The following is a 13,125-nucleotide window of genomic DNA, read 5'->3' as shown; positions in this document are numbered from 1 at the left end:
TACACTGAGAGCTGTGTACCAGGGCATGTGGGAGAGTGGAACTAGCACTCAAGTGAGAGTAGGAAAAGCAGTCACTGCAGCTGCACAGGGCATAGCAAAAATGTTCTGTTCACTAAGACTATGCAAACAATACATAAAATATATTACCTAGGAAACACAGCAAGCCTGCTTTTAACCATATGCATTCATGACCGGAAAGAATACTTAGGGGCATTCATATACGGACTTGCAGCATGCAAACACATGTAAGCACATGTCTTCTATATGGGTATGAGTACATGTGCACTTGTTAGTCTTAGCATTTACTAATGTACAGAGCAAATGCTACACCACAGTGGGATGCAAACTGTGATAACCATGTGCAAAGCAATGGGCCAGGCAAGTCACAAAATGACAAGCATGCACACAGCTCATTACGCATTCCTGCATACTTGAAACTATATACATTTCACTATGGACTGCTTCTCCAGTTGTGATGCCATTTTGCTACTCTATTTCAAGGCTATATTGGCTTGCCCTATAGAAAGGACAGCCGACAAGGAAAGGTGACAATGGTAGCTGCAACTCACGCCAAAGAAAATAAATGATTAAGACTAGTGATTAGCACGGTAGATTGATCAAGGAAATATAGCTTGGATGACTGCTCATTCTGAAAATAATCTGCAGAGATGCTTAAAGAATCAAATACTGTAAAAACCTGAAGTCTGAATCCATGGCACAGACAGGTGGAGCCCTAACCATAACCCAGATGATAGGGGTTCAATTAATGTCCCTGGCATTGGGAAATCCATGCAGGGTAGGGACGAAAGGGCAAGGCCTGCTCTCTCTCTTGGGGGATGTTAGACTTGGCAAGCTCACAGAAGCACACAGGGTGGAACAATCTCCCTACTGAATACCACACATACCATTGCCTGTGACACAGGGACAGGGGTGTTTGAGAAAATGACCCTTGCGGAAGTGAATGGATATCCTCCAAGCCAAACTCAGTTTTCAATGCTCCCTGTTGCCTCACTAGGTGCATGTAGGGTTAGGGTCAGGAAAAAACAGAAAAACTTTGAACCACTCCTAGTGGCTGCCTCAATGATGACCCTTCTCGGTCACCTCTCGGCCCATGAAAATTTGAAAATAACTAAATATAAACTTGGAAGAATTTAAAGATTGCTTCCTGTAATTTGCATACTGCACGAACGGTGCACTAGTGCTTTTGCTTATTTCTTGTTTAGTCACCTTTCCGGTTTTATATGAGTGATGTTTTGGTTCCAGTTTGCACTATTTATCATTCCCTGACAAACATGATGTATTACAAGTGACTTTTGCAATGAAGTTCTGTAATGCTACTCAGCAGAAAAGCAATGCATCCACTTTAAGCAAACTACTAAAAACAGGAAATCACCAAAGCCACAACCCAATTGCTCACAGGGGAGTTCTTCATTATGGCAGCATCATAAACTTTTTTTTTAATTTGTTTACTACCAGTGCTACTAATTCAGTACACTAAATTCAACCAAGTTGCCCGACTCTGTTGCATCTTTTCATCTCTAGTTAAGCTCTGTCAAAATGGAACAGAAAAAATGTCATCTTTGACAAGAAGATGCCAAAAAATTCCAGTTATTCTGTAATACTGTGTTAAACAATAATACAATAAATACAGCTAAACACAATTAAGAAACCTAAAAAACAAAGCACAGATGCACACTCCTATCTCATACTGAAGGAACACATTAGAGTTTCACTCACTCTTATGTTATGAATAAGAGCACTGTGTTCAGACAGTTCTCAATGGTGCAGCTCAATGCAATCCATTTACTCAGCTCTAAAGATCACTGCAAAGCAAAAAAGTGGGTGGATCTGTGCTCTTCAGGCTCTAAATCAAGTAACATGGTAAATTAGTCAGATAGACACACACACACACACACACACACACACACACACACACACACACACACACACACACACACACACACACACACACACACACACACACACACTCTCCCTGCAGATGCAGTATGATGTTCTCCTTGTAATCGCTCTCAGAATGTAGTGGTGAGTGGCTCCACACTGGTGCTTGATGCCAAATTGCTCATATCAGATACTCGAGCATTCATGCTTGATGGAGTAAGTGCTCCTGTTTCGTTGCTCACTCCCTAAAGGACCGATATCCTACTTCTTGATTTCTATTCTATTTTTCCAATCTACAAAAAAGTACAGCATCCAGGAGAGAGAATGAGACAGATATTTTATTAAGGGATTCAAACAGCTCTTTCTCTGTGCTGCAGTGACCTCATAGTGAGAATGATAAAGTAAGGGAGGTAGGAGGGAAAAAAAACCACCCCTCAACATACACAGTTTGTGCAGGAGGGCTTGCTCCTACAAAAACAAAAAATGTTTTTAAATTCTCATCAATTGCTGATAAACTGTGCAAGCATAAGAAAGTGCGTATGTGTCAGGGACATAAATATAGATGTTTAAGGTATATCTACTATTACAGTAATGATTCTTGGGACTTACTGTCACATAAAAGACCTGATGGCCATTCTGACTGCCAGAGCTCTGTATTTAACCCCATCAGGCCTGGTGGAGTCTTTCCTCAAGCAGGTAGCAGTATAAGAAGGATGTTGTCTAGCACAGTTTTCAGCTACTTCTTGCCATGACTTGCACAGACCACTCATGTGAAATTAGTCCTCAGGGGAATGGTCTATACTAAAGACCTCCCTCAGATTCTAGGGCTAAATTCAGGTAGAAAGTGCCTCATGAAGAAATTGAGGTTGAGGTAGATTAGGATATCCACCTCAACCTCAGGATATCCAAGGAATCAATCTGAAAAGGACAGTGAATATACTGAAGCATTTACAATTACAATACATTTCTACACAGTTGTCCTATATTCATCATAATACTTACTGCTGCAGTAATGAATCTTAAGACTTCCACAGCATGCAGACTGGTTATAATTACATACAAAATACACATATATAAATATACAATTATATACAAATACACAGCTGGCCACAGGGCAGACTTGGCGATAACAGCACCTGCAGAGAAATTGAAGTGGGCAGCCCTCAAGCAATATGCACACTTGTCATGAGCATCCTGTCAAAGCATGTCCTGTATGCAAAACCTAAACTGTAATGCTTGGAAAAGATATGGACAGATGACCAAATAGCTGCTTCCAGGATGGATTGTATTGACCACTCCAGAAAGGCACGCATATCTGGATGCAATGACTTTCTGCTGAGTAGCATTACAGAACTTCATTGCAAAAGTCCATTGTAATGCATCATGTCTGTCAGGGAATGCTAACAGAATGGGTCTTAAAATGTCCAGGTACAGTCTTGACATGAAAACAGTAGGAAACTGAAATGGAGCTTGATGGTCATTTTGATATAGTCTGCTTGCTCATTAACTTTCTCCTCTTTGCTACACAGGATTTGGATGTTGGAACACCACATCCATGGAGAGACCCCAGAATCAACTGAGGAACAACTGGCAAAAGGGTGGATTTGGCCCATGAGGACATACCATTATCCAAAAGCTTGGTAATCTCTGGCAGAGACATCCCAGAGGCAACAGCAGCACAGACACTTGACAGAGTGACCGCAAAAGCGCCTCATCAACACCAGTGCACTTGTGTCTATACAGACCTTCTGGCACTGAAGGAATCCCCACAGACCTCACAAAGTGCTTTCCTTTCAGGTGCTTTCTTTTTTTTTTTCCTTCCATTTTGGGTGGGAGACCAGCGGTGGATGTGATCAGAGCTACAGTAGTCTGAGACCAATCTTGAGCTCTCATCAATGTTCAATAGTCTCAGAGAGGCTTAGCCCTTTGCTTGATCATCCAAGGACGGAAATGAGCACAATGGGGACAACAAGGCATATCGTGCTCTGGACCTAAGCAGAATAGACACCTAGTACAAAAATCTTTATGTGGGATTTGCTTCAGGCAATCAATAAGACTTGTTTGCTTTCTCTTTTTCAGAATCAGACACATTGCCCTGACAATGGCTAATACAAGCTACTGTACAATAAGCACAATACAACAGATAAAATGTTCCCACACAGAATACTTATCTAAGCTCTAGAAGCAATCTGAACTTCCGGACTGATGGCATAAAGTAGTGTACACAGTGTTCTGTGAACTGCAGAAAAGAATGAACAGAAGATGTTGCTGGCCACTGTCTTTCTTATACTAACACTACCATAAAGTCTACTTGGGAAGACAAAACTCTTAAGGGCAGCTGCTGGGGTTTCCTGCAGGCAGGAAAACAAGAGAGTCACTGCTGCTACAGTAAATATTATGAGAAATATATTGGGTATAAGTGTATGTGCGCACTTGAGCCATCAGTTTTGAGATGCACTTGTTGGATCCATGCTGAGGATTAGCGGTGGATCATTTCACATTCTATAAGCGTGCCAGTCTGATCAAATTCTGTCACATTTCTAGCATCTGTAGACAATTTTTAAACTGCTTCATCAGTCCTTTAGACTGCTACATGTTACAGATAAGCATGCTGTACACATTTTCCAAAGTCTGACGCAGTTCAAATACTGGGTACAATCACCCTCCCCATACAAGTCTTTACTTACCAGAACTTTCTGATTGCCAACTTTCTCTTTGATCTCTCTGATGCACTCTTTCTCTCTACTCTGCACCGTGAACGTATCACTGCAGCCCGCAATATCAAAAAGAAAATTTTTCAGAATCACCCTTCCACTTTCCGTCAGATCAACTTCTGGATGGAACTGTACTCCATAAAGTTTCTTAGACTCATTTGCTATTCCTTTGAAAACAGTAAAAAGTAAGAACATGTCAAACTCTTCTCCTTCATGATAAACATGGAACTATAAGGAAAACGTACACTGACTTTTGCTGTGGTAAAAACTGTTTATCTGCACTCTTTCAACAATCTAAAAATAAAATCACATATTAATACATCAGTATGGAGAAAACAAGTGTTAACAACTGACAAGAAAAATAAAGCATGAATATCAGAATAAAGCAAATAAATATAACTGCAGTGTAAATATACACCCAATGGAAAATAATTTATTCGATCCGGAATAACTTTACAACAAACAATATTGCTATGATCAGCAAAAATACTTCTGCAGTCTAAAATCCACACAGAACTGCTTTTCCAAAAACAGAAAAACGGTCTCTGACAGCACATAATGAGAGCACTTATGGCCTATAAACATAGTATGTGCAGACCAGCAAGACTGCTCTGTCAGTTCTGCAATCACCACTACCAGGGGCAATTATAGCAGTAACAAAAATAAAATGTTATCACGTGAATGTCACATAAATATAACATTCCAAAATCTGTGATGGGTGAGGTGGTGAGGTGTGCGGAGGATGAAAATGTTATTTCTCAACTGCCTGTGAACTGCCGAACACATTAAAAGAACAGCAGTGGTCAGTGCAGCACCTGACCCAACTCCACGAAAAATCTGTATTCTTCCTATTCTTTAGTTAGCTACACCTATGTGAGGTTATGGACCATGTAACTTAGCAGAGGGTACCCTGTATGCAAAGAATTATGCACTGGTTTCCTACTGCAGTGCTGCTAAGAACAGCTAAAGGCATCTGTCCACCACTTTCAGTTTTACTTTCAGAGCCACGAATCCCTAAAGGCAAATGAAGGGGAGAGGTTATCACCAGAAAAGTGAAATATTCCATGGCCTCAGCACTTCATTACATTAATTTATGGATACTGGGCACTAACATGATACAGCTGGAAGTCTACAACTTGTGCTGTACATGATGTCATTCTGCAAGCAACAGCCTTTACAGCTTTTCATGCAATTCTAAATTCAGATTCTAAATTCAGATTAAGTACAGCTGCATTAGGAACTCATCACAAACACAGACGTTTGAAGAGTTATCACTACTGCAACTGTGAACACTGAAGGCCTGACAATTGGACTGATTTTAGTTTTTCCTTCCTCTACTGGACAGGTGGATGCTGTCTCACCTGGATGTCAGTATGTCGGTGGTATAACTGGAATGCTAGGATTCCTTCTGAATCTTCAGAAGTATCTTGGATAACAGTGGAAAGGGTGGAAAAGCATGCAGAAACATTCCTGACCAAGAAAAGGAAAAGACATCTGTATACCAAGCCTTCTTGCATGGCATCTTGGAGCAAAACCTTTTAGAGCTGATTGTTCAGATAGGAGGCAAACGGGTCTAATTCAGGAACTCCCCACAGATGGAGCAAATCTTGGAAGACCACCTGATCTAATTTCCCTTCGAGAGGATATACCCTAATTCTGCTCAGCTTATGCACCACACAAATTTGCTCTCCGTCTGGCTTCTACTTGCAGGACAGAGTCTCCAGCCACAGAAAAATCCCTGAAAGGATCTACTGAAGGATATTACACAACGTGGTGGAGCCAAAAGAAGCCCTGGGCCTTTGCTGAATGTCCAGCTTGTACAAAGGTGTGATGGGCCACTCATGTAGCTGCTGCACAATCATCATCTAAAAAAGCAGCAGAAAACAAAGCTGTAGTTCTAATGAAGTGACCATTAGATTCATCAAGCAAAGTCTGGTCTCTCAAGGTGCCAGTAAAGGAAATACAGTCCGACAGCCACTTGGATAACATCACTTTAGAAGTAGGTCTACCCAAGTACGATTTAGAAAAGGACACAAACAGCTGACTGGATTTTCTAAAGGGTTTTTGTCCTGTCCAGGTAAAATCTCAACTGTATACACACACCCAAGCAATGCAAGAAGTATACATCCTTGTTTGAGAAATTAGGATAACACACAGGAAGGTGAACAAACCTATTCAAATTACTCTTAGTGGCTACCTTGGGGAGAAAAGGAGGATTATTGTAAACACCAAATAATGAGGAGCAGAATCCAGAGCCTGTAGCACAGATACTCTCCTGGCCAAGGTAATAGCCACCAGAAAGAAGGTTTTCTAAGATAATTTTAGGTCTGATGTAGCAGAAGGTTCAAAAGCAGGACCTGCAAGGACTAGCAACAAGAAAGGTAAATTCCAAGGAGGGACGGGATCCAGAACTGGAAGGTGCAAAAGAAATGCTCCTTTGAGAAACACCGTGGAAATTTTCAGAGCAGCCAAGGGGACATTATCTCTACCGGCATGAAAATTAGAAATGGCTACCAGTTGTACTTTGATCTTAGAAAAACTAAAACTGAATTAAACAACTCAGCAAGAAAATCTAAAATTGACTAAGGATAAAGAAAAAGGCTAAAAGACTTGACATTCGATCATACTGCAAAGTGCTTCCGTTTACTAGAGTACACTACTTTCTTAGTAGATAGCCCTTGGGACAAGGACAAAATATGCACAGCACTGTCAGAAAGCTTGAGATTCCTGGCCATCAAGGGAACTGGAGAAACCATGCAGTTCAATTGGGTTGAGGTTGTACTGCAGAAGAAGCCACAGAAAGAGGAACCACATTAGAAGGAAGGTATGAGATCACTGTTGCTCTGCAAAGGGATGCCTTCTGAAGAAATTGGACAATTTGGGAACAGGAGGATATACACATAGGAGATACAAGGGGTCAAGCATACAAAAGAGCATTTTGGGGTGACTGCCCCTCAGGAAGGACTAAGGCATAATAGCCGTTGTATTTGGTATTGAAGTAGTAAGCAAAAAGGTCACAACATGGAGTGTCCCAGTGCTAAAAGATCTGATCTGCAACTCTCAGATTCAGAGACAACTTGTGAGGAAGAGGGACTCCCCGGGATGTGCACTGCAATCATAAACCACAGAGATGAGATTGCCATTGTCAAACACTCACAGCCTTTCAACAATAAAGACAAAAAATATGTTCCCACCTGCATGTCCAGACACCAGGCAATGGAAAAATTGTCCATGTGGATCAAAAGTACACTGCTGGGGAGGACATCCTGAAAGGTCTGCAATGCGAGGAGGACCACCCTCATCTCCAAGACATTGATGTGAACATCGGCCCCACAGAAGACCAGGACCCTTGAACCATCCTCCCTTTGAAATGAGCCCCACCCACCCAAGAAAGGAGGCATCTATGGTAACCATGGCTAAAGGCTCGGGAGGAACAAAAGGTCTTCCACTGGTCACTAAAGGCAAACGTAACCACTGAATTTGATCATGACATACTTTTGACAGTCTGATGGGAAAGTCTACTGGATGAGTCAAATAAGACCACTGAACTATGAGTGTTCAGAGCACAGCCCTCATGTGGAACGTCACTAAGGGAATCAACCCTCTTGAGACTGCCATGTGTCCCAAAAGTTTTGGGAAATGCATGAGATGGAGGCTTTCCAAGGGTAAAAACAGATATTGCCTGGAATCAAAGAGCAATGGCTTTAAAGCTTGGCAATTTCAGAGATAGAATCAAAGTGGGAGCCTATAAACTTGAATGTCTGGACAGGCTGTAGACTTAACTTTAGATAGTTGACAGTTATCCTCAAATGATTATACAAGTGGAATAAGGTGTCCTAGGCCTTGACTACAGAAGCTCTCATGGGGGCAGTAGGGAGCCAATCTTACGGGTAAGGAAAGACCTGAAATCCCTGCAGCTGAAGCCAGGCTGCCACCACTGCCATACCCTTGACAACACCAGGAGTGCGGAGGTGAGACCGAATAGCTTGGCTCTGAACCGATAATGACTGTCCCCCAGCCAGAAGAGCAAGAACTCCCTGGAAAGCCTCTCCATCTTGATAATGATGCTGGGCATCCTTGAGGTCTAACAAGCACATCCAGTCGTCTTTCATCAACAGACAAGAGGACTGGCTGCACCATGACCATCTGGAATATGGTCTGTTTCATAAATGTTTTCAGTTTGATGAAGTCAAAAATAAGCCCGAGGAACTTGTTCTTTTTTGGTACCAAAAAGAACCTTGAGCAGACCCCAGATCCTTGTTGGTTTGGTGGGACCTCTTGGGTGATTCGATCGGCCATCAACTTTTAAATCTCTACCACTGCCAGCTGTCTCGGACAGGACACAATGTCTGGAAGATGTCTGCGAACTAAATTTGGCATTTCTAAAAAGGGAATGGCATACCCACTGGATATGACTCTCTGACACCCATGCATCTGAGGTGATTGTCTCACAAGCTTCTAGATGAAGAACCAACTAACCCCTGACTGCCTCCAGAGGAGCACAGTCAGGCAACCATTCAAGATCGCTGAAAGGGCCAACTCGACAAGGCTCCACAAAAGCCCTTATTTTGCAGACCGTTTTCATTATGGTCCCCCCTCAGGCATTGGTGGATGCCACAGGTGAAGCATCCTGGGAAGACTGCTGAAATTTTCTAAAGAAATGTTTGCCCCCTCCTGATTCCTGAGGGATAACAAAACGTACTTCTATGGTGGACAAACTCTTCCCATCTTGTGCATTTCTACTAAGAATATCTTTTAATCTTATGCCCAAACAAGCAAGAGACATCGAAAAGTGGTGTTAACAAAAGATGCCCTGAAGCAGTCCAAAAAGCTGCATCCAAGCGTGGTGTCACATGGCAATGCATCGGCTGCATTCAAAATGAGCCTCATGGAAACATTGGCAATAGACTATAAAGAGGAGACAACTGAGTCTCCAGCGTCTTCTGAACCTACGGTGAGTCTTAATACCTCTTAACACTTCAGCCACAAAGTCACTCCGAAGCCTTGTCAAGTGGAAAAGGTAGTTAAGTGCCTCAATGAGAATGGCAATGAGGCATAACAGCACTTCTCTAGCCAGTCCAAAGCCCAATATTCTCTGTTCAGTATATGAACCAAAGAATTGCTCCTGGAGATTTCCTTCTTTGTGGCAGCCGCCACCATGATCACATCCACAGCCATGTCCTTACGCCAGTGCGGCTAATCCTTGGGTGGAGCAAGAATACTGTCCAGCTTCTAAGAAATGGAGTCCACCATGCCAGGTTAGCTCATTTGGAGGAAGAACCAACCAGGGTGTGGATGGCCCCACACCAAAGGCTTCCAAAAATACTGACTCCTCTGGATAGGGGTCCATCAGTGGTCCAGCTGCCATGCTGGTAAAGCTCCAACATATCGCCAAAGGAGGCATCACAGCGAAGTGACTTAGGGGGCCCGTCTCCTCGGTGAGGGACTCCTCAGGAGGAGTCGATGTGCTTCCTCTCTTGCACCTCCACTTGTTGAAAAACTCCCATTCAGGCGAATGCTGAAGGAGAGGCAAAAGAGGAAGGAAGCCCAGCAAGGGGGCGGATTGAAAGCCAGCCAGTATGGGTTACCTTGGAGCAGGCTAATGAGTGGCTGCAGGCACAGAAGAAAAGGAGGAGGGGACATGAGTTGAAGACGATCAACCCAATGCTTGAGTTGAAAACATCCTCTTCATGATGTTTATGTTGGAAGCTGAAGCCGGACGCCCAGAGCAGACAGTCCCAGGATCACAAAAAAACTAGGGTGGCTACACCTCCACCTCTATGTTAAGACCAGAGCTGAGCTGTCGATGGCCAATGCTCCAGGAAGAGGGGAACCCAAAGCCAGGACTGAACCTGAACCATAGACCCAGGAACATTTGCCTCAATGCCACAGCTCTGAGATCCACTTGGCTCCGACTCAGCTAGAGTTGACGAGACTAAGGTGGGATTCAGAGCTGAACATGCCCAGGTCCTTGGATTTAACCTGGAAAGTGGAAAACCAGCCAGGCCAGAGGGAGGAAACCACGGTAATGGAACAGAGGTTCTAGGGAGGGGTCCCAGACCTGAAGGAATAAGGCCTAATTGCATCTGAGTCTGGGAAAAAAAAAAAAGACCTCAATAGCTGCTCCAAGTATGAAGCTTTGATATTGCCCACTAACCTCAATGACCAAGCAGATGAAGCCATCGATGGGAGCTTTGGGGGGGTCACTTTAATGGCTCAGACCCAAGGCAGGGGAGGGAAAGACTCTGGTGATATCTCAAGTGGAGTGGAAGGGGGAAGCTATGTGACCCCACAGAACCTCTTTCATCAAAAAGGGGGTTTCACCCACTTATGGCCAAAGAAGCCTTACTTGTGGTCAGCACGGAGGGTGATCAGCTCTGAGAATTCAGAGCAGACACTGGTGCTGAAGCTGTCGGGGACTCAAAGGTCTTGGGATCTTCAGGTCAGAAGAGGGTCCAGGCGTGGAGACAGAGGAGGACCTCTTGTAACCCTCTTTAGAAGTCTTGGAATCTTTAGAAGAACAGTGAGGCTTGTCGGAACCATCCTTCAGAGCCAAAGATGAAAGTGAGGAGCAGACCCTTTAACATTAGCTTTGTCTCCTTCACATTATTAGCCCCTGATCTGAACCCCCTCGCAAAATGAATAGGAGAAATTGAAGTGGGCAGCCCTCAAGCAATATGCACACTTGTCATGAGCATCCTGCAAAGGTAGCTTGTGCTCACAAGCAACACACTTCTTAAATCCCTAACCCATAGTTAAGAAACACCTCACTAGAACAGTAAAAGCTATAATACAGCAAACACTACACTAACCCTACAAAAAAAATTACACAGATGAAGACAAAAGTTAAAACTGTAATCAAAATTTCTCAAAAGTCAGCTGCAAACTAACCAATACAGCAAAAAGTTATAGATCCTAAAATCCTAATACCTATACCTACCTAAATTATCTAACCTAACAGCTATCTCATTCTAACTATAATCTAATGGGAAAGGGTAGCAATGACACACAAAAAAGAATACAACATAGCAGAGCCATGGATTGCTAACTGGAATCAGTGACAAACTTGATTCTGAGGTATCTGCTAGGGAGCAAGGAATTGTGGGTAGAGGAGGAAGAGCCTGGCGAGCTGAAGTCAAGGATTTGACCAGTACTGGACCTGATAACCCGCAGGTTAAAGCCCGAAAGAGAAGACAACGCTGGACCTAAAACTAAATTCAAGAAATGCATTGTTGTATCTTTTAGGAAGTTCTCTCTCCCAGTAAACTACCATACTAACAATTCACTTCTAAGAGATGACCCAGTTGTTTGGGATTTGGGAACTTATGTGGACAGTGACCTAACTTTTGACTAAAATGTATCCACTGTTGTAAGAAAATTCTTGTATATTGCACAGCTTATAAACAAAGGGACTGTGTCTAGATCTAGGGATGTCATTGTCTCCCTTTACACAGCCTTCATTAGGCCAGTCATTGAATATAATGCCCACTTTGGCATGCATCTGTCCAGACACATGCAACAACTAGAATGCTCAGAGAGATACCTTACCAAAAGGATACAGGATCTCAACAACATGTCCTACATGGACCAACTCAAAGCCCTGTTACTATACTTGGTATCCAACAGACTGCTAAGAGGTGACCGGTATCTGGTATACAAGGCATCTCCTAACTTATTACTTAGGAATTTACTGCACATTAGGAAGTTAAATGGAATAAGACCCACTTAATTTAGGAATCAACTCTTCTGCAACATAAACAGAACAGTTTGGAGAGACAGGTATATCTCACAGGAGATACTACTGCTCTGGAACAGACTCCCCATCCACCTAAAACACAGTTCATCCTTGTCCACATTCAAGTTCAACTTGGATCTATGGACAGGAAATGGAAAATGTACCCAGGACTTACCCCTGTACTACCAATGGACAAAGACAGCTCCTAAATGCTTTATCCCACTCGTGTCCCTTCAAATTATCTATGGTACAATCCCAGTTATTCTCATTACAGGTAATGTATAATTATCGACCTTGGGATAGGGCAAGGCCAACCTCTAACTAAATGGGACAGGTTAATTCGAGCACAAAAAAGGTATCTGGCTAGGCTAAAAATGGCCTGCAAAGGCAGCTAGCCTTGTACATACCAAAGAATGAGGATATAACTAATGGCTCTCCACACTGAGAATGATAGCGGCTAGACAGCTGTCTTACAACTCTCAAGTAGGGGACACTGCCTGCATTTTAAAGTTAAGTATACCTGCAAACTGCTTGTAAGGAGTTAAACCGTTTTTTTTATCCCTTTACTGATTCCTGTCCTCCTGTTTCTTTTATTTGTACTTGGTTTTATTTGTACTTGGTATTTTTTTTTACTTCCTGTGAAATATAAGCAGATGTTACACTGGTCAGTAAAATGAAGTCTTTTAATCAGTGTGAACTTCCAGAAAAAATGTACACATAACATGCATATTCACACAGCTAGCCATGATCACTTAAAGCTATACACCCATATCATAA

General features: G+C 42.8%; 1 protein-coding gene across 1 annotated transcript in view; it reads right to left on the bottom strand.

Annotated features, from left to right (window-relative positions):
- Positions 1 to 13,125, bottom strand: part of GMPS (guanine monophosphate synthase) — a 1,355,954-nt gene that overhangs the window by 737,110 nt on the left and 605,719 nt on the right. The window contains exon 6 of the mRNA XM_044070497.1: positions 4,587 to 4,780. Within this exon, the coding sequence (XP_043926432.1) occupies positions 4,587 to 4,780 (194 nt within the window). The remainder of the gene's footprint in view (positions 1 to 4,586; positions 4,781 to 13,125) is intronic.

The sequence above is a fragment of the Protopterus annectens genome, chromosome 4.part1 (genome assembly GCF_019279795.1).
Source record: "Protopterus annectens isolate FY-2018-M chromosome 4.part1, PAN1.0, whole genome shotgun sequence".
Classification (NCBI taxonomy): Eukaryota; Metazoa; Chordata; order Ceratodontiformes; family Protopteridae; genus Protopterus; species Protopterus annectens.
This window is presented reverse-complemented; position numbering and strand designations above follow the sequence as displayed.